The 26095-nt window shown below is 41.7% G+C and overlaps 2 protein-coding genes across 4 annotated transcripts in view; one reads left to right on the top strand and one right to left on the bottom strand.

The window, feature by feature from the left end:
• Positions 1 to 20107, top strand: radil (Ras association and DIL domains). 3 transcript variants are annotated; one of them, XM_026359037.1, is made up of 21 exons: positions 1 to 266; positions 1734 to 1838; positions 2067 to 2181; positions 2555 to 3059; positions 5397 to 5504; positions 6034 to 6149; positions 6250 to 6432; positions 6515 to 7211; positions 7480 to 7610; positions 8625 to 8662; positions 8831 to 8982; positions 9175 to 9287; positions 9424 to 9540; positions 10322 to 10445; positions 13132 to 13304; positions 13671 to 13821; positions 14488 to 14717; positions 15319 to 15649; positions 16682 to 16821; positions 17280 to 17419; positions 17648 to 20107. In XM_026359037.1, exons 3-21 carry the CDS (start codon positions 2098 to 2100, stop codon positions 17745 to 17747), a joined length of 3633 nt encoding a protein of 1210 aa, XP_026214822.1. In that variant the 5' UTR covers positions 1 to 266; positions 1734 to 1838; positions 2067 to 2097; the 3' UTR covers positions 17748 to 20107. The 3 variants fall into 3 exon arrangements, with proteins under 3 accessions (XP_026214822.1, XP_026214823.1, XP_026214824.1); XM_026359038.1 differs by having other exon boundaries at positions 16769 to 16821; XM_026359039.1 differs by lacking the exon at positions 5397 to 5504.
• Positions 19389 to 26095, bottom strand: part of foxk1 (forkhead box K1) — a 13128-nt gene continuing 6421 nt past the window's right edge. Inside the window, exons 3-9 of the mRNA XM_026359073.1 lie at positions 24966 to 25140; positions 24724 to 24870; positions 23999 to 24192; positions 23549 to 23721; positions 23183 to 23440; positions 22353 to 22526; positions 19389 to 21418 (exon numbers count right to left, since the gene is read on the bottom strand). Coding sequence (XP_026214858.1) covers positions 21186 to 21418; positions 22353 to 22526; positions 23183 to 23440; positions 23549 to 23721; positions 23999 to 24192; positions 24724 to 24870; positions 24966 to 25140 — 1354 coding nt within the window. The 3' untranslated portion in view covers positions 19389 to 21185. The remainder of the gene's footprint in view (positions 21419 to 22352; positions 22527 to 23182; positions 23441 to 23548; positions 23722 to 23998; positions 24193 to 24723; positions 24871 to 24965; positions 25141 to 26095) is intronic.

The following is a 26095-nucleotide window of genomic DNA, read 5'->3' on the forward strand; positions in this document are numbered from 1 at the left end:
GGAGGCTGTAGGCATAGCTGGACACTCGGCGGAGATGTGCGCACTGACACAGGAGCAGTGAGCGGCTGGCTGTCGTCCAACTTGTCGGGCTGTGTTGGGGATGTGGGTGGGAGCCCCCGGACAGCTGGGTGTCGCTCGGAACAGGGCAGCTGCGTGTTTTTTCCCCTCGCTGTACCGGGGATTTTCTGCCTTGTATGGGGGAGAGGGAATAAGAGAGGAGCCGAGGAGGATTCCCCAGCACTATGGAGCCACGCATTGCAGGCAGCGTGAGTATTAACGCAACAGACACCCAGGAGAGCCCTCAGGGGACCGGGCTCGTCTGTGCCGGAATCACACCTCAACTTTTTCAGGATCTATTTTATGTTCGGGCAGGTAGTCGCGGCTTTTAGCACCCTCCTAGTTAAAAAAAAAAAAAAAAAAAAAAAAAAAAAACATTTTTATTTTTATTTTATTGTGGCTAAATGTTTTCCAGGTGTCCAAACAACGTTCGGGCTAATTGATAATTGCTTGTTTGTGATTAGCTCGGCTGCCATCATTGGACGCACCTGCCGGCGCTCAGAGCCGCGCCTGGCGACTCATCAGCGGATTAATTTCGGAGGATTTTCTCCTGCCTTTTGTTGCTACGGCGGTTGCTACTGACGACCACTGAGCCCAAAGTCGTAAACAGACGGACGGACTCACAATCAAGGGCAGAGTCGTAGTAATGGCAAGTTTTGTCCTCTGGTATCCAGCCTGTGTTATGCGCCTACTTTTCCCCCAACGCAGTGTTTAATTCTGACCTTCTAGTCTAGACAGGGAGACACAGCAAGGTGCAGGAGAAGTTGTAGCCTGTGAGACGTGTGTCAGCAGATGTAACACAACCTACTGATGCAAAATGTAGGTCTCCCAGTGGCTCTCTGTGTGGCTGCATGTGCTGGATGGGGTTTGTCGGTCCCAGGATTGACTTAACTGCAGCCAAGTAGCCAGATTACTGTGGATTAGCAGGCATTTAAAATAGTCACGTTATCCAGCACCAGTGCTTGCAGTGTCAGCTACAACAACACTTTTTAGGCCGACTGCCAAATATTTGCCGGAGAGAAATGTAAACGCACGCGTTGCAGTCAAAACACACAGTGCACAAGGTGTTTTCACCTGCAGGACAATGCTCTGGTGGTGTCACCTGCATTAGGTCTTCACTGGTCCAAAGTGAAGTGTGACTGGACTTCTGTAGGGATGAGGACTGTAAACAACATGTTTGTGGAGGTAAAACTGCCTGATCTGGATGTAGGAAGACACACAGTTCATCATATTCCCTTTATTCTTTATTTGATGTGGTGCAGCAGGTTTTAGAAGAGGTAACAAGGAAGGAAGGAGATGATCATGTTACTACAAAGAAAATAGACTAAATTGACTATCAAGCAAACAAATGTCAAATATTTAGTGTTTTTAGCACCTAAAACATTAGGATTTATGGTTTTCACTGTACATTTAAACATTTTCTGTACTTGTTTTGGTATGAATCATATAATGAAAATTAGATTTGACAATATAAAACATATTTAAAGCTAACGCGAAAGATTCTTGATTCAACAAAATAGGAGCGAGTACAGAAGCAGAAGTTTGTGAAGATATAACAGTGCTGCCGTTTGTTTGATGTTGATTAGCAGTTTTAAAGTGTCTAAAAGCACAGGGACACAGGGAAGAAGGTTACTTCGACTGGGACCCTTCAGTTATGTTGTCTTTTCCTTCTCCAGTGTGAAAGGTGACAGTGAAACTAAATGCAAAGCACCTGACCCTCAACTCCAGACCTTTACCTGGTGCTGCTGCACACAGACGTGACGATACGTAACTGCATCAAGGTACCTGACAGACGCACACACACACATGCAGACAGCTGTTGTCATTCTTCATGGTGTGTTGATGGATACGTTTTACATGATAGATTTAGAGTAGATTTTCTTTACTTTCCAGATCTTCAAATGTTCCAAAAGTAAGTGTAAGATGCTGTTGTGTCCATCATTAGCTTGTAGACCTCTGTCAATAGTTGAATCCTGTGTAATGTAAGATGTTTTTTCTTTACTCACCAGTTGTGGAGGTTGTGAAACCAACAGCAGCATCATGTTTTATGGTTCCTCCTCCGGGGCCAGTATGTCCCTTCCATCCAAGAGCCGGCTGAAACGGCAGAGCAGGACCTTCACCCAGGTAATGTGAACAACCTTTTGCATGTATTGTCATGAAATTAGTATGAGGTTTGGATTCATAAACATTCATGATCCCCCGACTGTAGCGCCATGACAAGATTCACACTTGTAGTTTAATAGTGAAATTTCTCAAACTTCATAGTGACATGAAGTTTGGTAGAAACATTCATGCTCCTCTCAGGATTAGGGATTATAGAGATTAATATTTTCAAATCTTTAGAAACAAAACCTAAATAATTCAGGCAGCTTTTGGTGAACTAACCCTTTTTATTATATATACACAATAATATGTTTGAAATATAAACATATACCTTACATAATGTATGTGAGACCGTGGCTTTGCACTACATTCAGGATGTCTGTCTGTTCTCCAGGTCCTGTACCGTACTCTGAGTTACAGAGACCGTGTTGCGGCAGAAACTGGGACAAACACCCGTGGGGACCGGCGCTCAACTACTGAACCCCCAGAGCGACCAGCGGACGACCCGGCTGAGCTCTCCACGCAGAGCTCTGCCCCTGGCGTGCTCAAGATTTTTGGAGATGAAATTTGTGCTGGTGCCAACTACAAGAGCGTCCTGGCCACGCCGCGCTCCAGTGCGCAGGAACTGGTCAAGGAGGCACTGGAGCGTTATTCGCTCAACAAGGATGCTGCTCACTCTTACGTCCTGTGCGACGTGATCGGACGTTTGGATGAGGGAGGTGTGATAGGAGGAGGGGGGTGGCGGACTGAATGCTTGCGTGCGCTGGGGGACAATGAAAAGCCGCTGTTGCTCCAAGAGCTGTGGAAGCCCAGAGAAGGACACGCTCGCAGGTTTGAGCTGCGCAGGAGAGCAGAGGTGGAGGAGCTCAACGCCAAGGAGAAGGATACCATCACTGCTGGTGAGGAAACACATACACACTTAGATAGACAGGTACACACACACACACACACACACACACACACACACCAGCTGGTCTAATTCCCTTCTTTTCTTAACATGTCACACTCAGCAGAAAAGCACAGCTCGTTAGTTTCTGTCCAGTGATTGTGTGTGTGTGTGTGTGTGTGGTGTGTGTGTGTGTGTGTGTGCGTGGACATGCAGAACAGTCATTATCCGATAGGGAAGATTTTATCTCTAGGTGTTAACTAACCACTGTTTTTATGTAGAGGTGCTGTCTTGTGGAGACAGCCTGCCTCGTTTTATTTATTTTTATTTTAGAGACACACATATTATCATGTGAAATCGAGAACCTCCAGAAACACACACACACACACACACGTCTAGTGCAGTAGAAGTGCTTGGACAGCTGGTCGATTGATTGAGTGAAAGCTGAATCCTTTGTGACCGGAGGTGTGGATGGATGTGGGCTCCCTAGTGTTTTTATGAATGGCACATTTCTACTACAGTGAGTCGGTATCACTGTCCTAATGTACTGGCTCCCACCTGAACCTGAACATTCAACTGTTATTACAGTTTTTAAGGAAGAATTACTCTATTCCGTAAATAGAAAAGGGAAATAATTTGTGTAAACCAATTGTGGAAGCTCAAGAAAACACATTTTTCCACCTGCAGTGAAGTAAAATCAATCTGTCTGTATGAATATGGTTCTCTTCAGGAGCCACGAAGCGGTCTTTAAGTGAACTTAGCTTACTGTTTGTCATTTACACACACATGTACACACTGCACTGTGCCTCCTGTTGAGTGAGCAACAGTGTTCAGAGAGACACTGTGGAGAAGATATTTTCAGCTCACAGTCAGAGATTGCACTTCGCAGCAGCACTAACATTTCTCATGAAGCATGCCAGGGTTTACTGGTTGCTATGTCAACCCAGCGAGTCAGCAATCTTCGTTTCTGTTTTTGTTGTTGTACACGTTGTACAGTTGTATAATTTTCAGACAGTACAGAAGACAATATTGACCAGCCTGTAAAAGCATGACACACAGAAAGGATAAAGCTGGTGGTGGTGGTCTATATTTTTGTTCCTTAGTTAAAACATGAACTAAAGAAAACAACTATATTCCATTGTGTATGTTGTTTAACAGTTTCCTGAAAATTAAGTTATTTGCTAATTTTTAAATGGACTTATACTACTTGTTCTTCATGCCATTGCCTTGAATTAGTAATTGCAGTGCATGTCTTGCTGATATATTTTTATTTTTATAATATTGTTTGACAACATCGCAGCTCAATGGTGCTGAGGGATAAACCGTATTAGACTCTGGCTGCATAGATCATGTAGGTTAAATCCATTCATTCTTGATTTTTTTATCTTAATTGGAGAAAAATATAGATCATCACCAGCCTTGTGTATTTTATTAAGCATTCTTTACTGTGCTTAAAGGTGTCACTACAGTTCATGTAGTTTATACTTCTCTGCATCTGAAAATACAATTAAAACGTGGTGGCTTCAGAAAGTATTCCGATAGCTTCACTTGTTGTACACTTTTCTGTTGTTGAAAGTGCTGCAAGAAAACATTTGAATATTTCTATAAATGTGAGAGGAGAGTTTTTGAAGTTAAAAATAAATCAACAAAAATGTCACGTGTTCCCCTTGTCAGGTAAATGAAATCTACAGAAGTCTGAATACTTTCTGAAGACGTTCAACAATCACAGTAGAAAATGATAAAACTGCTTTATTTCTAAGAACTAATACATGTTTTCATTTTCACACTAACCCGATTTTCTATTGTGTTACAGTGTTTACTAAACTCACACACCCCGGGGTCCTCTTTCTCCTCCTTTCTCTAACTTGTTGCCTGTTTTTTTTTTGTCTTTGGTGTATGTGTGAGCGTTTTGCATTTGCATGTGTGAATTGTGTGTATTTTCACTTTTTAGAACAAGATAGCACTTTAAAGGTACCGTTGGATTTTCATTGTATACATGAACACATTACAGCCAAATTAATTGTAGTATGATATAGAAGTGCCTGACACGCTCATTGGGAAACAATGAATGTCATTAAAATAAATAAGTACAAAAACACCTAAATTCACTCTTAGCAAAGGGAAGTTATTGTTTTTAATTTGACTGTGATATGTTAGGAGGAAAATCCTGTATCTCACACCTTTTAACTGTTTATCTCTCCGTACCAACTGGCAATGTGGCTCACAAGAATCACCACAGACCCTGTCTGCGTCATAATGCATGTTTTGTAATGTGCAGATGATGTGTGTGTCTATGGGGGTTTTCTGTTTTTGGCATTTTGGCCCCCTAACCCCTCCCACCCTGCTGTAGGGCCCAAAACTTCCCAATTCCTGGCGGCTCTAATGGGTCGGTCCGGACTGGGCAAACACAGGAGCTCCCCCCTGCGGTGTGGTCGAGTGGTACAGTCCAGCTCTAAAGGTGGGGACTGGCCTCAGGTAGGGTGGTTATCAGTCATTGCCATGGAGACCACCTCTACCTGCGTTGTCACCAGCGCCACCCCCATTGCCAGTGATTCAACCAGCGTGAGTGTGTGTCAGTGTGCGTGAGCCATTGCCTCAAAATGTTCCGATTTTAATCATGGGGAGCTGCGGAGATCACATTTCATCAGGTTTACTGTTGTCCGACACACATGCTGCTTCATCCAGCGCCATTTACATCTGACTGGTCTCACTCAGTTTCCACTCAGCTAAAACATGACTGTTTGCACTTGTCACTCCAGCGTGAGAAGCTACTTTATCCAGACTCATGAGTGAAACATATATGTTAACAGTGCACAACACGTTTAAGGATTTTCCACTCTTCACCTCTGTTTCCTTCTGTGTCCTTAACTTCTCTTTCCCTGCTCTGCCTCTTCCTTTTTATTATTCTCCACCTGTTCTTCCTCTTGTCCTTCTCTCTCTCTCCCTCCTTGTTCTCTTGCTTGCTATTCCTCTCTACCTCCCTGTAGATATTAATGCCCAGGCTCGTAAGCTCCAGAGGAACAGGGCGAAGGGGACGCTGACCCTGCCCCGGTCCAGCAACTCATCCTTCTGTCGCAGCCTCAGTGAAACTAGCCTCAACCAGGTGGGGCCTCCTGCAGAAGCCCTGGCAGGATGATTAATTGTTATTTTTCACTGAATTGTTATCAGCCTGGCAGAAATCATAGATGCTTATGTGCTTTCAGTTGGGAGTAGGAGAGGAGCCCAAGCGGTATTACTCCACCCTGCCAGGACCTGTGAGGGGCCGAGAACGTGAGACAGCCTCCAATGGACGGAAGAAAGAGGAGGGCAGTCAGGGAGGAGGAGGGGTGAGACACTCTCTGTACCAGTCCCCTCATCTCCTGTTGCTACAGGGATACAATCAGCAGGTGTGGATAGAGAAGAGGTTCACGTTTGCCTTCAGACTTTAGACATGTACGTGCACATTGTGACATGCGCTGTGTGTTGCAGGACTGCCTGGTGTACCTGCTCAACAGAGAGCAGCACACAGTCGGTCAGGAGACTCCATCAGCTCGTCCCAACATCTGCCTCTTTTCTCCTGACATCCTGCCCCTTCACTGCCGCCTGCGGAGGGTTCCTGCACCCCGTCGCCATGCTAACAACAGCAGCAAGGCAGAGGAGCTGGCCGAGAGTCAGCGGTTCTGTGTTGCTGTTGAGCCCGTCCTCCACGCCACCGTTCAAGTGAACTTTTCCCGCTGCGAGCGCTCCACCACGCTGCGACACGGTGACCTCCTCTCCTTTGGAGCGCACTACATCTTCCTGTACAAGGACCCCACCGGTGCTAAGCCTCTTCCTGCTCAGACTTTGGCACGCCTCCGCACCCTGGGGCAGCTTTACGATGCAGGCGTGGAGGAGGCGGAGGCTGGCGCCCAGACTTGTAAGATGTGTGGCTCAGTGCTTAAGGACAGAGGAGCACAGGTGTCGAGTGTTCCGGCAGTTAGACGCAGCTTCAAACCTCACCTGGTGAAACCCCGCCGTGGGGGGGCGTCAGCAGGCGGACCCCACAATCTATCAGGCGGGGAAGGAGGCGGAGGAGGAAGAGGTATAGGAGGAGGAGGAGGTCAGAAGCGGAGGCTACAGCTCGAGTTTGACCAGGCTCATGAAGACCAGCTGTTGAGCAGGATCATGTCTCTCATAGAACCTGGAGGTGTGTGCTCCAGTTTACAATACATTAGTGAAAATCAGACTTCTGCTCGATTAAGATTTGTGTTGTGACCCCTTGTGGGGGTTCTGATCCTGTGATGATCTACAGATTTCACTCACAGTTTAGACAGAGACTGTGCATCAAGTATAAAGCAGTTGAGGACAATTTGTGGATTTTTTTTTTCTTGTTACCAGCACAAAAGATTTTTCCTCTGCCTCTGCAAGGTTAGATACTACTACAGATCAGCCTTTTAAACCTGTCTTTCTCTCAGGAGACGACCACAAGCTGACGCCGGCCTACCTGCTGTGTCTGTGCATTCAACACTCCGCCTCTTCCTTCCCACCTGGGAGTTTTGGAAAACTGCTGCTGAAGATTGTGCGGCGAATCCAGAGCATTGCATGGGTCAGTGTCTGCCTCTGTTTTTAGTTTCTGTTGCACTTTGGTCTCTGATTAAAAGGACCTCCTGTGGAGAGAAACTAGTCAGCCATGTCAGGTCTGGTGAATATTTAAATCGGGTTGCATTTCACGTGTTATCTACTCAAACTAAACTATGAAGTGTTTGTTTCCATAGCAACAAACAGTTGAGAAAGTTTAGGGACTTAGTTTAATTTAATTTGATAGACCAGCATTTTATATATATACATACTTGTAATGACATTTTCTGAACCTCACCAAAGATTCGGTTTCAAAGTTTGAACTTTTTTTAATACTTCATGTGGTAAATTAGTGACACATTGGATGCTCGCTTTTCTAATCAAAGAATTTTTCAATCATTTTGGCTCGTTATGAATACATTTTAGAGTTTTTTTGTTGTATGTTCATAATCACAAGTTAGCTAACGATATCATATGTAGGTCACAGCCGGGATTTGAACACCAGTCTCTGTGTTTCTTGAAGGTTTAAGTTTTATTTTAAAAAGTTTATATTATTAGAGTCATTTTGTACAACTCAAGAATTAAGACAACATTTCTCTCTCAAACTCAACAAACTAGCAGCAGCTGGTCTCCTCAGACATTTACACACTGTTGATAAATGAAAAGGGATTTCTATAACTTTTTGAGATGTGTCGCTTCCATCGATTTCATAACTACGTTATATATGTTCTTCATTTAAATAGCACAATTCTTCAATTTAAACATTTTATATGTTTATTATGTCTAATGTGAATACAGTATGAGATGTGCAATCCATTGCTTTCTGTTTTTATGTAGATTTACAGTGTCCCACGTTTTTTAGAACTGAGGTTATATTCAGTAATATAAGTGTGCTAGGTTTCGTAAATATGATGGTGGTATTTGTATCAGCAGGTTAGTGATAGCATTGCAAAGTGTGGTTCTCCTACGCACAATCTAAAAGTTTAATGAGCCCTTAATTGCAGTGTATGTGTGTGTGTGTGTGTGTGTGTGTGTGTTGCAGGAGAAGACAAAGGAGCTGGCTCAGAAGCAAGCTCAGCAGTGAGTATCACCTTTCAACTTGTGTTAGAAAGAAGGAGAGCATGTGTGCTCATGTACTAAATATGAGTATCTATGTCTATGTGTCAGTATGTTCTGCCTGTGTCTAATCCTCTGCTCTGTGTGTGCACGCTCACATGTACATGTGTGTCTCTGTGTGCGTCCGTATAGCCAGGACCCGGCTTCCCTGTCTCTGCTGAATATCTCAGACTTGGTCCCAGACTTGCAGACAATCTTCTTCTGGATGTCCAACTCCATCGAAATCCTCTACTTTATACAGCAAAGAGCACCAGCATACACACACAGCATAGAGACACTACAAGGTACACACACACACATACACACACACACACACACACACACACACACACAATGAATGATGAGTTGTGGAAACAACTTGTCTGAAGAGTCATTACTAATACCGACATGCAGTAGATGGTGATACAGCTCCAACACTCATTTTAACTCACTATAAATCTCTTGCGTATGCCTCCATTACTGTCATCTGTGTCTAGGGTCAAAGGAGTCGTTGCTATCGGCGACCATATCAGCCAATGAGGAGGCAATGACTATCTTGGAAGAAGTGATCATGTACACTTTCCAGCAATGTGTCTACTATATCACTAAGGTAATCTGTCATCGCTGTCTTCTTAATGATCGAGTGTTTACATCTTGTTTTTCTAAACTAAATAAATTTGAATGTGAATAAATTATTGTAAATCGATGTTATCATCACCCACTATTGTTTCTGTGTTTGTGTCCAGGCTCTTTACGTGGTGTTACCCGGTTTGTTAGACTGTAATCCATTCCCAGTCGACAACTCTGAGCCCTGCTGGAAAGGAGGTGTAGGGTTTCCTGAACCTGTACGCAGAGTTCTGCAGGTACACTTGTGTATAATGTTGTGTTCATCAAAATCAAAATTGACAAAAAATAACAAGCTGTTGATAAATAATATATCTTATTTGCATTTTTGAATAGCGTGTTGTCATGACAGCGGTTTAATAAAATGTTTTTAATACAGATTAAAAGCTGTGTTTTATGTACTTAAACTATTTTTTTACTCACATAGTCCAGCATCACAAATCAGATTTGTCACATTTATCTCAAGGGACTTTACAATCTCCCTCTGTATTCACTCTTGAAACCCTCAAATTGGACTTATAAAAGAGGACTAGAGACATTAAAAAAATAGGGATTTATTGAAACTTTCTGACTTTATGATTAATCTCAAACACTATGAAGGGATATCCTCTAAAAAAATGCAGTTCATGGGACAGAGTGGACTGTTGACACCTCTCTTTATTGTGCTTTGTCCAGCAAGAAATATGAAGATCTCATAGGAGCTGACATACACAGTATCGGCAAGGTCTAGACAGCCACACCTTTTCACGTTTCCCTCACTAGAACCTTTTTTATTTGCCTCAAACTAAATAAAGGAAATAGATTTATAATATTATAGGAGTTTCCTTTGGGACACCTCTTAAATTTTTCTTATTTCCTTAAAACCCTTATTATTATAAAATGAGAACACTTAAACACTATATGGAAGAAAATTAACAGTTAATTGATGTATTTAATAGCTGTCTTGTTATTATAATACCAACAATATGACGTGTAGTATATAGACATGTTGATTTGATTAATATTTATTTGTGTGTGTAGGTGTTTCAGAATTCCCAAGAGCTTTTGCAGGGCTACCAGGTTCACCCAGAGATCCAGGCTCAGATGTTTGCTTACCTCTTCTTCTTCTCCAACGTGTCGCTGTTTAACCAACTGATGGATAAAGGTAGTGTCCTCTCTTCCATTAGATCTCCCTCACGATTTTTATAGCTTGCTGTTGTACAGTTAGAAAGACAGAGTTGAAGAGAGAGAGAGAGAGAGTGAGTGTGTGTCCTTATGTCCTTGTCAGCATTTTGACAGAGACTAACCCAGATTCGTCCTCACTGCCCTTCTCCTATCTGCATTGTCTCCCCCCCTTACTCCTCCTCCTCCTTGCCTTCTTTCCTTCCATATGGCCATTAGGGGGTGAGATGCGAAAGGTTGGGGTGGGGTGGGGTTAGATGGAGAAGAGAGAAGCGATACAGAGGAGTAGGGGGGCAGAAAGGGCAGTGTGAAGGTTAAAGGACTCCAAGGTCATTCAGTTTATTGTGATGACCTTGTGATGAATAATATTTTACCTCGTCTAAATACAGAAAACAGTCATTTACCATCAGCAACATCCATGTGTCTGACTACCCATCACTTCCAACCTCTCCACACTCTCCCTTTGTACCTTTAGCTGAACACACACAGACACACACTTACACACAACCATGCACATGCCATATGTCTTCATTAGCCAGTGGAGACAGGAGAGATCACATATCTGGCAAACGGAGAAGGAGAAATACCTCTATATTCACGCAGAGACTACCCTGTCTACCCTGTCCCCCCACACCTCATCTCCACTTCCCTCTCTGTCTGTCTGGCTTTCTCTCCCCTGCTACCCTTTTTGTCGCTCATTGATATTTCTCTGCTGATGGTGTCCATGGTAACAGGGAAGTGAAATTGTAGCAGGTAACGCTGACGTTTGCATCAGGCGCTCTGCAACTCACACACACACACACACACACACCCACGTGCACGCTCATGCTTGGAGCTTGATATTATGGCAACTCAGGAAGAAAAAAACTGATTAAGGAATTCAGGATGACGAGACGTAACGTGGTGCAGACGCTCTGCTCTGTCATAAATGTGTGTGATTGTGTGTATGAGCGTGTTGTAACTGCTTTTCTGTTTTAAAACGTGAGTGTGTGTGTGTGTGTTTGTAAACCAGCTGCTATAAAGCATTATGACACCTTTAGTAAGAGGTTAAGTGATGTCTTGTCTATTTGTGATGCCTTACACATAGATTACAGTATGCGTAGAGATAAGCCTATTACAGAGGGGAGCATGTGCACATCTAAAGCATATGGCAGAATATTTGAAGGGTTGAACTGTATGTGAACCCTCTAAACATAATGTTGACTGAATATCTGTTATGTAAGTAACTTTATATCAAACCTTAATCTTTTCTGATCCTGATCATATTTTATCTGTACTACCAAACAAACTGTCACATTGACTGATCGTATTCATCTTTAGTTATTCTGCTCAATAGTTCAATAGCTGGTGACCAAAATCTTTTTTGTCCAGTTTTGTTTCATCTTTTGCTGATAAAATTATCTGAGCATCTTTTTTTTTTCTTTGTAAACAATACAGCTTGGGTTAGATGCCCCGGACACTTTATTTAGATATTAGACTAATTTGACGTCTTTTGCACAATAGAAAAAAAGAAAAATGACAAACATTGTTATATTTTTCTAGTTTTAGCTACATGTGATACATGTCTTCATTATCTATGTTTATTCTTAAATCTATGATTATTACCTGAACTTCAGTCAGTTAATCTATTAAACAATCAAAATATTTTTAGTTTTGTTGTTGTAGGTGGTGAATGAGAGCATTTGAAGCATATCATTATTTATTTTCATTACTCATCTTTCACCATTTTCTGACATTTTAAATGATTAACTGAGGAATAAAGAATTGGCAGGTTAAGCCTTACATGAAATAGATGAGATATTGTGTGTCTGTGTGGGTAGTTTGAGTGGGAAGAGTGTTTATATTGCATTGAGTTGGGTGCATACAGTAACTGAAATATCACCACACCACAGACGCTGTTTTGTGCTGTTATGTACTGATTTGTACTTTGAACTTTGTACTTACTGTATTTCCTTCTGGTTAAGTTTCATGTGCAGGGGCTCTAGATGTAGCTTGTTGCTATAAATATGTAAATGTGGCCAGTTAATGCCAATTAAAAATAAAGTATTGTTTTAGAATTTGTACTGAAACTCACGTATTGTATCAGCACTAGTGACTAAAAATAATATCGAACTCTTGTTTTTTGAACTCAGTTTTTTGTCATTGTATATATCACACCCTATCAGAGGCCTAAACTCACTTTGAAAAGCTTATAAAGACATTACAGCTGCAGTGAGGTAATGGAACAACAGACCGACAAACTATAGGATGCCAGTGTGACAACTGCTAAATTTAGAGTAACTGCCTGCTTAGTTTATTTGAAAACCTCTTTTCAGTTCTTCGATGTGATGCAGTAAAATGAGGGATTAGGCAGAGGGAGGAATGCAGGTTGAGTGCTGATTTGTTGTGCAGTAAAACAAAAAGCCAGTCAGCTGAGCCCCTCTGCAGCAGTCGATTTGTATTCTGCAAGGAGCAGGCAGCGGGTGGCTGTTGCTATTGTTTCAATGACTTCAATATCAACTTAATTAAAAATTTATATCTCTGTTGCCGAAGTGTACAAACACAAACATGCATAGAAACACACACGGCCCCTTTTGAGCTGCCTTTCTCTCAGACATACACACACCCTGGGGGAGAATTTAATGTTCCTCTTAAAATATCCAAATATTCCCTTGTGTTTGTGTGTGTAGGTCCATCTCGGGGTTGGTTCCAGCGTTCCAAGGTGCTGCAGATTCAGGCATGTTTACGCATGGTCATGGAGTGGGCGAGCAGGTCCGGTCTGGGACATCTGGCCGACAAATTCTTCACCAAACTCAACAGCACAGTGTCCATACTGGCTACACCGCCACAACAGCTCACACAGGTAACACACACCGGTTCGTTATTTTTATTATTGGACATTATATAGCATTAACCACATGTCAACAACCTAGAAACAAACAGAAGGAGTCTCTCTACATAACCTGACGTATTTCACCTAAAAGTACAAGAGAACAGAGAAGATTTGATTGACTGTAATCAATTTTCTCACAGACACAACTATTTGTCATGAAGCAAAGTCACTCATCAGCTCTTGATGCCTAATGTCCTGTCCCACACAGCCAATAACAATTTGTGAGAGCCTTACCTCTCTTGATTGCTCAGCTGTATTATAACAGGATCTCTCAGGACTTCCGATTCAATTTTCCTCTCCTCTTTTTCTTCTTTCTTTCCACCTCTCTTTCTGCAGCTGAGCTGGCGAGCATTGTCCAGCGAGCACCCGACTCTGAAACCAGTCCAGCTGCACAGGATTCTCACTCAGTACCAGCTCACAGCAGAGATAGGCCCCGTTCCAATATGGCAACCCAGCAGCGAGGATGAGGCTTACATATACAGAACAGGTACATGTGTGTGATATGCCTAATGATTACATTGGACAGCTGCTTTCTGGAGGGTGTAGGAGAAGACTGAGCAAACAATTACAAATGAATTACAGCAAGGACATTGTCATTGATTTACCAGGATCTGCTTCAGTGCAGCCAGTATGATTTGCATTAGTTTGAAGAAAACTAGCATGTTATGATAAACAGAGATCATCTAAAGGGAAATATATATATAGACATAGAGAAAACTGGTATTCATATCATCATCATCATCATCATCATCATCATCATCATGTATGTGACTCATCTCATCCTGATTCTGATCATTTGTCATCTCCCATCTGTGTTGAGTGAGTCACCTTTGTTTTTGGTCTGACTGAACTTCGTTGTGTTTAGCACTCTGACAGCAGTATTTAATGACACAACTATTAATTATCTAAAGTACCAGAAACCTAAATATGATCTATATACCTACACACTGGATCTGATCTGAATCTGAGTAGTACAGGAACAGTTGTTCCTGGCTATAAATGAGTGTTATGTAGAAAATGTTTAGCTGTCCATGAGTTTTGAGTGTGAAAGCTGCAAAACAGAAAGAGTGACAGACTAGTGGAGCAGCTGTAAACCAATCCTGGATCAGACCTTTATCGTTCTGCACATGCTAACATCACTTTATGTCTTTAGTGGACCTCCTGGAGAGCTTTGAGAACCACCCTCCCATCGTACTGCCCAGTGCCGGCTTCAGAGTGGACCTGGACAGCGAGTGTGTAGAAGACAGCATCTACAGACAGCTGCTCTACGTCCGCCACTACCTGTGGGGGCTACGCACCAAAACGCATACTAATGCCGGGGTTTCCACCAGTGTGCACACACACTCTAATGGAACCAACACATCTGACTGGCCGGACATTCAGGTCAGAAGATGCATGAACACTTATACTGCCTACTGTCAAGTTCAGGAACTTAGGCGTAATCCAGGCCATGTGCCTCAGCAGCTGTGGTTGTTGAGGAGTTCTTTATAATCCCATAAATGAAAGACAAAAACCCTCTACTCCAGCCAACAGGAGTGCGCGCGCACACACACACACACACACACACACACACACACACACACACACACACACACACACACACACACACAGAAACACACACAGAAACCTAGACATGGTTAAATCATGGTTAATCTGATTATTCTTTAGACTGTCTAATTAGTGGAAATGGCTGACTAGACTATAATCCCTAGTGTTACTGCACCCTCGTATGAACACATACACACAGAAAGATATGCACTGACGAGTATGTGAAATTTTTAATTGCCTTGTAAAATGATTCTACATTTAATCAAGTCTAAATGAAATGGATTATCTTGGATAAAATGATTTTTGTGTATACGCGTTCTTTATCAGAAGTCAAAGACACAAACATTAATATGTGTTGTTTTTCTATATGTTGTACAATGCCTCATCAAATTAGACCTTGTAGTATTTTAAGTATTTCTGTCCCTCCCTGACACAGAGGGAGTTGTTACCTCCAGCCCACAGCAGTCCCCGCTCTGGGGGGCCCAGAGACGAAGTGACGGCAGAGACAGGAGAGGAGAGAGGACGGGACAGACCCACAGGCCAATCACACACACACAGCCTGAGAAGAAACGGTACCATGCACCCACGGACAGCAAATCCAGACCCGTCCTGCCTCCTAACTCCTCCTAATACTCCCCTGTACCCAGAAGGAGGAGGAGGGGTGCTGGGTCCAATCACAGGCCCCAACGCTCAGACTAATGGATGTACCAGTAGAACTGCGCCAGAATGTAAAAAGACAAATGGACTCATCACCAATGGACTGGAAGGTAGGCTGCATGATATATAAACGAGGTGGACAAAGCAACAAGAACATGGGCCTTAATAGAATGCAGTACCACTACAAAATCTAGATCATGTGATAAAGACCACTGCAGGATCTTTCACATGATTTTTTTTTTTTTTTGTAGGGCTATAAAGATAAAATCCATATAGCATTGTATCTTTGTTATTTTGTCCACCCTATATGTGCAGTTTGAATCTAAACATATCAGGGCTTTATGCACAACATTGCTGAGTTTCTCACAAATCAGATTTGTCCACTCAGAGTATCTGCTGTGATCGCGTACAAGTGCTCTCCTGCAAATTTAAAATCTCTTTATCACTGTAGGGAACGTACTGGAATGTTTTGCATGTTGGGTAACTTGAGGCCAGTGTTTTATGTGGCACTAAAAACTGCTGCTGTGGCAGAATGGATGTCACTCACAGAGGAAACACTGAGTGTTAGAACATTAATAAAGAAAACATGCTGGGAAGCTGGACGTGCCAATCAGAGTCGGATGAGGACTAAGATTATACTTCAGGAGATATTATTTCAAGTGGAGATAATGTTTTCTTCTCTGTTTGTTGGAGTAGAAAATTTTTTGTTAGTCCGTCAATCTTCATAACTTAAAGATGTGGACAAAATAGTTTTGTGTTCCTCTGGTTATGTTGATGCTCTTCTGCCCCCTAGTGGCCACAAATACATTAATGCAGCTTTAAAATGACACCACTCTTCGTGCAGTAGTGCATCTCTGTAACTGAAAAGTCTTGAGCTATTTGGTGAGCTCTGGTACTCACATGACAGCAGTTTCTCTCTTTTGGAGTCTTGACAGTTTCGTGAGAGTGACATCTGCAAGCTCTTGTCAGAAGCATCTGTTTGTGTTGGTGTGTCACATTAGCTCTGAGGCTGCATCTCTGCATGTGTATTTGCGTGTCTATTTAGCACAGCGACACGTCTCATGTTTGTCCAACCCCATAGCGAGACCCTGTGTGTGTTTATGTGTGTGTTTGTGGATTTTGGATGTCTATGTCTTCTGCAGGATGTATTAGTGGGTGTGAGTTTCCTTTCCCTGTGTCATCCCCTGGCGTCCCCCCCCTTCCTGATGACTTGTGTGTGGTATTTGTAGTGGAACTGGACAAGGGACCCTATGGACTGGGCATGGGACTCATAGACGGCCTGGTAAGTAGACAGATGTTTCAGCTACACCTATCTTACCAACATAATGCATTATTAATTCAGACTGTAATGAGTAATTTCATTTGACCTATAATTGGTTATTTACTACTTACTATTACTGTTTTAGCAGTTTTCTTTTGATTCTCAGTGTAGTTGATCACTTGTTTATAGCTGCACAACAGGACACTGTTGCTTTAATTAATCCAAACTGTAAATCAGAACTATGTCTGAGGTGCTGCATCGTTTTAATGGACACGTTCCAGCTACACAACACACACAGGCTAATATTACCTAATGCTCATGTATAAGTGCTGAAGAAACAACATTTTGCTATAGCCAACTCTAGCTCGCTCTGCAAAGGTGATGATGTGAATGTCAAAGTTTTTTTCCACTACTAAGGTAAACACACACACACACACACACACACACACACACTCACACTCTTCTTCTTCTTCCTGTAGCACACTCCTCTCAACGCTCCAGGCATTTACATCCGGACTCTTATCCCTGACGGACCTGCTGCCTCTGATGGCAGGCTAAGAATTGGAGACCGCATCCTGGCAGTGAACGGGACCAGTCTGATAGGAGCAGACTACCAGAGGTACATTGGTTGTGACTAAAACAATGGGCTGGTGTAGATTAATGATACTGCTGGGTGATGCTGGCACTGATGACAGAGTGAGCAGTCTTCTTAAGCCAATTGATTACTTTGACTGAATGTCGTGAGCCCAGTGACTGATGCTCCTTCATCCTTATTCTGTCTTTGCTGAGCGTCATGTAACTAGACTCTGTTTGTCTCTCTCTACTTCCTCTCTTATGCTCCACACAGCGCGGTGGATCTGATTCGTCTGGGAGGAGGTCGACTACGTTTCCTGATAGCCAAGTCTGACCCAGAGGTTTCAGAAAAGATCAGTGCCTCCTCCTGCTGACAACCTCCACTTTCCAGATAAAATATGCACAGCGTTATACCCACGACACAAGAGGTAGGACAGGATATGCAGATGTGTGCACCGATGAACAGGGTGCATACAAACACACATCCATGCGTACGTACGCCACATGAAAAATGAATGTGAAACTTAGCATAAGCAAAGCACAAAGCCAATCAAACTGGAGAAAAGCTCCTCGATGCCACTCCACAGCTGTCAGACCTGCTTCCTTGATGCCGACTCCTACAGGGTGTGTGTGACGGAATCTGTAACCCACCATGACATCAAAGGAATATGCTGCAAGGAAAGTTGCCTAATTAATCAGCATTTGAGGAGGCGAGGCCTACCCAGCCAGTCTGATGTGGTTTAAAAGCACAGAGTGTAGGGTTTTAATTTCTCATCAGTCAGCTCTCGGATGATGTGTGTAGATGAAACTTTTTCCACTTGTACTTTAGAGTAATTTGTATTAGTAATTCAGACATTAAGTAGCATGGTGAAATAGCTTCTCAACTGTCAGACAAAAGGACTTGGAAACTGTTGGACACTGAGTAAAGGCAGGATGCTCAACATGCTTCACTCCAGATTTTATAATGTACAATCCTGGTGTATGAACTGACACTTTTCTTGTGAATATATTCTGTATGTACTTGGCTAAAAGATGTAAATATTTGTTTGTAAATATTTAACCCTTGATCATATCCTGTTTGGACAGAAGAAAAACTGCATTTGGAGAATTACTCCACTTTTTTCTGATATTGATGAGTAAACACTGAAGCTACTAAGAGGGAAAAAAAGGAACTGGTAACTATAGTTATGGGTTGTGTAATTCTTCCAAACAATACAAATTTATTAAGTTTATTAAATAATACAGGAATACAGAATTACAAGTTGTTTGTTTGTTGCATATTACAGTGCACACAGGTGGTCAGCTGCACTTTTGCTAAGAGGTACCTACATCTAAATTACATGTGTGCTCTGGAGATATCGTACCATGCAGATAAGAATTCTTCGTTTAACACATTCAACAGCCTTTTCTAGCAGTGTAACTGTTCAACTTCTCAATCTATGGTTTTCATAGGGACTTTATATCTTATGAAGTGGTTCCAGTGAGCTAAGGTCTGTGGATTATCCAGAGTAACATGGACAAGAACAACAAACAAAACTGAGTATATAGCAGACAGACGTGACTTAAGTAATTTTGCTGTATCAAACCTTTTAGAGAGGTTCAGCTAAAAAAACAACACACGTCCTTAAGTCTAGGTCACTGTAAGAAAAAAGCCACAGTAGCCAGTGCTACGTTGGCTGTCTTTCTTTCCTGACCTCAGCTCTGTAGAGCTCCCCTGAGATGTCATCACAGCAGCACCGGGGGGGAAGAGGGGAGTTTTGTTTACTCAACTTTTGATTCTGTCCACTACTTTGAATTAATTTTTTTTGTGCATTTCAAGGTTTGTATAACATTGAACTCATGCATGTCTACTTTTCTCTGCTCATTATTTATACTGTTAAAATGATGGTACGTAAGAATAAAATTGTTGAGTACTTGCATTTTGCTGCTTAGAAACCCAGTCTCACCGAACTGAAATAAACAAGAATCAACATGGCCAAGAACGGGTTCCATGAGAGAAGACAATAGAAAAAGTATGTCAATGAGGAATTTTAATTTGTGCTACACATTTTAAGAAATCACAAAAACAGGAACATTTAAAAATACATATACTTCTCTATTTCCAGAATGTTTACGTATTGATGACAGCTGTTTTTACATGTAGCAAAATATTTTTTCTTTTTTCCAAAATGAGAAAAAAATACCTTCTAAATAGCTTTGTCATTTAGCAGATAGAGCAGCATACAATCATTGCGCATCTTTTTTGTTTGTTTTTTTTCCCTAATGTGCAACAATCACCGAAATCTTAAACTGTTCCTGATTGCCAGCTCAAAAATGAGGCCTTTGTAAGGACATTCAGAAAAGCTAAAGGCAGATTTTGAATGAGAAAATCAAGAGGGGGGGAAAAAAGTGCTGAAGAATATCTAATTAAGGCAGGAACTGCCAACAGTTTGGTGCATTCGCAGAGCTGCAACAATAGAGACTGCTCACTGAGAAGAGGGAGAGGTAGACTGGGAAAAAGAACAGTTAATGAATTTAGGAAAACTTGAAAAAGAGTGGGGAGCCAAGAGCAGGAAAGACATCAAAAGTACACAGAAAGAAAAGCAGACGAGCAGTTGAAATTTGTGGTCATGTGTTGGTCCCACCCTTCCCCTGATAAAACTGATACACGTCTACTGATGCAAATTAACTGTCACCATTGTAGTGTTGCTGATCATGTACTGTTAAAGAAGCGCGACATTAACAATCTAAAAAAGGTAAAGCTGTCTAAAGGTTAAAATAAAATGACAAAAAAAATTTAGAAATATTTAAGGCTTTTAAAGATTATTACAATAATGCTTTTCTGTGCTAAGACAAACAAAGCTGTACGCACAGGCTGTTTTTCTCTTTTACCACTACTGAAACAAGGAAAAAAAATTAAAACAATCAGTATGTCTACATTAGGTTAGCTCCACTTCAATCAACTCCAAATAGTTGCCATTTTTTTGTTGCCCTTCTCTGCTTCAACTTCAATCCAATCACAGATCATCATGACTCTGTGGAGCTTCACACTGTTAAACCAAACTGAGCTGAAGTGAAGCAAGAACTGCAAAAGTCCTGGTTTGTTATTCCTGGATTTCCTCCAATCTCTTCTTCAGAAACATTACGCCTTTTTTCTTTTTTTGTGCTTTACAGAGACGACAAGAGGAGGAAAACACCTCACATTCTGTTCCAGGCCTTAACGTGAACACATTTCTTTTCTGAGAGAGACAACCTGTTAGATTTCTTCCGTGTCACTTTATGGCCTTATGAAGAGTAGAATCACATTCTTAACAGGCTTCCACCAACCTGGTCAGCAGTTAAGTCCTGTTGACCATTCGATCCACAATTTATCAACTCTGATCACCGGTTTCTTCTGTAAATATAGGTCACTTAAATCTCTAAAAACACATTCAATAGTTTGAAATCAGGCAGTGGCTCTAATCAGAAGTGCAGGAGAAGAGTTCTTTGGCCTGAGACATAGTAACTGATGCGTCTGAATATCTAACATTCTCAATTTTAATATGCATAATGCTCTTGTAAGCTTACTTACTTGTGTTGTCAGTGATTAATTACCTTTAAAAAAGCTGAAAATACTGAAGCATTTACTTGCTTTTAAATTCATGTGAAAATTTTCATCCATTTTTGACCAAAATATAGTTGTTTTTTTATTTCATTCCCTTCTGTTGAGAGGAGGCTGCCTGTACATTTTTTGCCATGTCAGCTGTAGTCCTATCAAATGAGTATAAAAGGTGAAGCAGTTAGGGGATGATAAGGAGGCTGCCCACTCGGTACCTGGTAAGAAGGCCAGGGTTTTACTTCCTCGGGTCGTGGGTTTGTGATGTCATGGCAACAATGACCGGTTGCTGGGCAGGTGTGAATTGATGCTGAGCAGATTCAGTCCCACCCTCGTCCTCCATCTTTGGCCGCTTGGCCTGGGGCTCGCCTGGCTGCTCTGCTAAAGTTTCTGCGCTGGGCTGTCTGCTCATCAGCACTGGAGGAGAACTTGAGGCCTGGGCAGCCAAGATCTGGAGAGGGCTACTCAGGCCTGTGAGGAAAATAAGGACAAAAATAAAAAGTTAGCTGAATTGCCAGTTTATTTAATGTACACTACGGTATAAAATCCCAAGAAATAAATCTGTGCTCCTTCAGACTAGTCGAATATCTGAAGATTCTGTAATTGTTTGATTGCAGACTCTAAGTGTCCAGAAACAAAGAACTTTCAACTTAAACTCAGTTTTTGAGAAACAAGAAACTCAAGATCTCATACAACACTGTATCCCTTTCACAGAGCACCAAAACCAGGCTCTGACCAAAATAGAAAGAGGAGTAGGAAGCACTGCTGCACAACTTAGTGTTAAGACAAATACATTAGGTGCATATTACATTAAAGTTTGAGAAAGAGACATCTCACTGGTCTTAAACCTGCAGCTTCATTGAACAGTGTCAGCAAAAGACCAGTCACACTGTCAACAATTAAGATGCAAAAGTTAACCTTCTAAACAAGTTGCAAAGAAAAAGACATAACTTTAACTGAATCTAGAAAGATGAAGATGTGCAAAAGAACGAGTTTAAGTTGTTCAGAAACTTGAGAGATGTGGAATCAGGCCTCAAGCATATGGACACAATGTACTGGTGTGGGACTGCATTAGTAGTGGTAAAGTGAGAGCTTTGTACATGTGGTATCTTAAAGTGTAGAGTTAGGAAGATATAGCTGCTTCTATTATTTTTTCTTTTTTATCTCCCTTTATATTAAATAAGTCAAATAGCTGTGTGTATAATGCAGACCTTCTAAAGTTTCACACAGTTAAATCAAGCTAAATCAAACTAAAATAAAACTGAACATTATCGCCTTCATGAAGGAGGATAACCAGAATTATGCAGACTCCAAGCCACAATAGTATATTTTTTTATCCTCATATTTATCCATAATTATCTTGACTGGTCAGTGTGTTTAACAGCGACTGCTGCAAAAGTCTTACCAGATGAATTAGCAAGGCTGGTTGCTGCGGCGACAGCAGCAGTAATGTGTTTGCCATTCTGGGTAACGGGACGAACAGGGAGTTGATGTATACCTAGAGCCATGTTCCGTCCATCCCCGCCCTGCACCGCACTGTCCACAGTCTGGATCACTCGCTCTCTGTTCAGCTGGGCATCTGAGGGGAAAACAAATTATTCAAACATGCAAAAAGCTAAACTAACTGTTCATAGTGTTTATCTATGAAGGATCTTATCAGAACATTTGGCTGGTTAATGTTAGTTGTTTTGTTATTTACCAAATCATGCACCTCTAAATTCCAGCCCCTGTGGACTTATTCACTAAAAATACTGCTGCAGGGGTGAAATATTTGTCAGGCGTGAACTTTGTCATCAGCTCCAAGTTCAACCACTAAAATTTGCCACAAAAAATATATTTCCTGCCTAAAACACAGCTCACATTTATCGTTATCATCCAACCACAAGAATTTATCACAAATGAAAGCAGGTTTCTAAAGTGTGTGGCTCGTTTAATAAAGCAATAAAATGAAATGGTGTTCATCTTCAAGCTCATTTAGGGCGCATAAAAAACGCTAAAGTCTTCTCTCTTCACCAAGACTATTAAACCTGTCAGCCATTAAACTGGTTGTTAATAGGTATGTGAGCATGTCTAAGCACTAGTAACTTTCAAACACAACAGTAAACACATATGTAATATGGAAGTGACTCACTACAACAGAACAATACTACTAGAACCAGACAAAACTGGAGATGACCAGACTAATAAAACTGAAGTAACACAAAACACAGGAAGGCTCTCCTTCTCCTCACATACCTCTGAGCTCACTGTTGCCTTCTGCTCCTCCACCAGAAGTGGTGCTGTACCCATTAGGGGGGTTGGAAGATGGAGGGGCACTGGTAACTACCCGCACCATGGTGACAGAAGACTGGGGAGGGTTCTGGAGCATGTGAATGGGCTGAATTGGACCACAACCTCCTGGAACCAAAGCAAGGGTTTTCCCCAGGCCTGAAGGCAGCACTGCTGGGTGGGAGGGTGCAGCCATGATGACAGGCTGAGCACTGACTGGAGATCCTATGCAGGAGGAAACCCAAACAATAATTACACCTGTTATATAGTGTGTGTGGAAAAACTGAATCAATATATTTATTAGTATTTATATGTGTCTGCACGCATGCTAACCTGGGGCACTCTGAGAATACCTATACTCAGGTACAGATGCCAGTTTGTTAGCCAGCTGTTCATGGTGGTCATGGGGGATAGGAGAGCCCTCCCTGCTCAGACATTCAGGAGTCTGCAGCCCACTGGATGGAGAAGAAAGAAGTCCCTGGTGGGTTGGAGATGCTGGGGCGCTCCTGTTTAACAAAACAAGGAAAAGACAGAAAAACAATTAAGACACTGAGATAGTTCTGTCAAAAATACACAGCTCCTTCGCTGCCAGCACCTTCATCTGAATATATTTACCTAGAAATTAGACTTACTTTGTTCTATCCAATCAAATGATAGCCAGGAGTAGAAATAGAGAGAAGGAAGGAGGTTAACTGAGTCAAACAGAAGCAGCGCATGTTTCTTAGTGTCTTGTGTGTATGTGTGTCTCTGTACACAAACCAATGCCACAAGTGACCCACTTACCTAGAAGAGAGAGGTCCAAACGGAGTCCTAAAGCAAGCCACCCCTCTTTGCCGACGTTTCCTGAAAGCTTGCTCCACCAACTTGCTCTCAGAGGCAGAATCCACGCGCCAAAAACTCCCTTTCCCAGGCTCGTCCTGAGAGCGGGCCACTTTCACAAAGTAGCGGTTAAGGGACAGGTTGTGTCTGATTGAATTCTGGAGAGAGGGGGAGAGAGAGAGAGTACATAAAGTCGCTGATTTAAGAGAAAAGATCACAGAATTTAAATGTAATAGCCTAAATGTAACATGTAAATGTTGTGCTTAACACAAATTTAGGATACATATTTTTTTTTTCTTCTGAAATTACTAATAGCTGCAACTAGTTACATGTTAGTAGGTTTTCTGATTTCATCATACTACAGATGTAGTTTGTCTCTTAGATAAAAATAATTGATCATTGTGTTACACTCACTGTACTGTAAATTAGTTTCTGTCCTGATCAAGACAACCTTTTGCCTTTGGTGAGGTCAGATTAATACTTTATTTAGTTTTGCCCTGCAGAATGTTTTGTATGCAGATTTATACCTTCTGCCCATTACCACATATTAACATGTAAAAATATTAAAAACAGCCATGAAAGTGTTGCTAAGCTAACCTTCAAATTATGTGTAGATATTAAGTAGATAACATATGTTGACAAACAAGGAAAAAGTAATTAATTTTAATTTTAAGAAAAGGGGACACTACCTGCCAGCCCTTATCTGCAGTGCGATAGTAGGGGTAGTGTTTGGTGATGTGGGCATAGATGCCACTGAGAGTCAGCTGTTTGTCAGGGGCAGAAGAGATGGCCTGGACGATCAGCTGTGCATAGGAATATGGTGGCTTGGACTCATCCTGAACAAACGAGACACGCGTTACAATAAACAAACATCCTCAAGCACAATTTTAGTTTCTTAAAGGCAATCTGGGTTAATACTAAGCCCCAATACCTTGGGGCTGTCTCCACCAGCTGACTCCCCACGCTGCTCACTTCCCCCGCTTCTCTGCTCAGCAGCCTTGGCAGCATATTCAGCTGCTAACTGGAGGTCAGTGGTCACGTTGCGTCCATAGCGATACCCTGATGACCCTGCCCCACGTGGGCTCGCTGGACAAGAGTTAGGAACACTGGAGAACAGAGGAAAGTGTTAAAAGCTTAAGGCGATTGTTAAGCACCACTTCTAAATATCTTATTTAACCTGTAAGAACCCAGAATCATTTCTAATGACAGAAAAATTATGTGAGATATGAAACAAACCAAATGGACCACATGGAACACATTTCTTAAAGTGTTGGTGACACCAATAAAGAGGAGTAAACTACACCCTAATTACACCTGGATAAAAACACACTTGTTAAAACAAAACTGTCCAGTACTCCATGCTGCATGCTACGCTGCTGGACAAGACACTGTTTAAATAAAAAAATAGTAATAATACAATCATGTCACCACAACAATATAAAATCAAAATTGAAATTATGAAAATGATCTGTTTAAACATATTAGCGGCTATTTTACTGCACTAGTCTGCAAAGACAGACACAAAAGAACTTTGGTAAAAATATTTCCAACTGAAATCCAAAGTGTTTAAAGCACATGAAGTTTTCACAAACCACACAACATTGAACAAAAATACTGAAAAGTATGTTAATTATTAACTAGATGTTATCTGTTGCTGTCGAGAGACTGAACACAGGGAAAACCCAGTAACTCATTATACAACACACACCTGCTTCTGTTAGTAAAGTAAACAGTGGTTTCTGGGAGAGTCAGTGTGCTTTGATTTGCCTTTGGCAACAGAGAGACACAAATACAGACACACACAAAGAGAGAGAGAATATGCGTTTGTATTTTCTGGCTGTGGAAGCTAGACTACAGGCTCTGTTTTAAGGCTGAGAAAGTTCAATGTTGAAAAATGAATGAAGACCAACAGAAACATCTAATGTTCCTCATTAGTAGTGTAAGTTGTGTGTTGCTTTTTCTTTGTTGAACTGTTTCACTTCCTATGCTTAGTGCTTAGACCAGCAGTACAAGTGGCTGAAAAGGAGAGAGAGAGAAATGTTGTTAGTTCTTTGCAGTTGT

This window comes from Anabas testudineus, chromosome 1, assembly GCF_900324465.2.
Source record: "Anabas testudineus chromosome 1, fAnaTes1.2, whole genome shotgun sequence".
Lineage (NCBI taxonomy): Eukaryota > Metazoa > Chordata > Actinopteri > Anabantiformes > Anabantidae > Anabas > Anabas testudineus.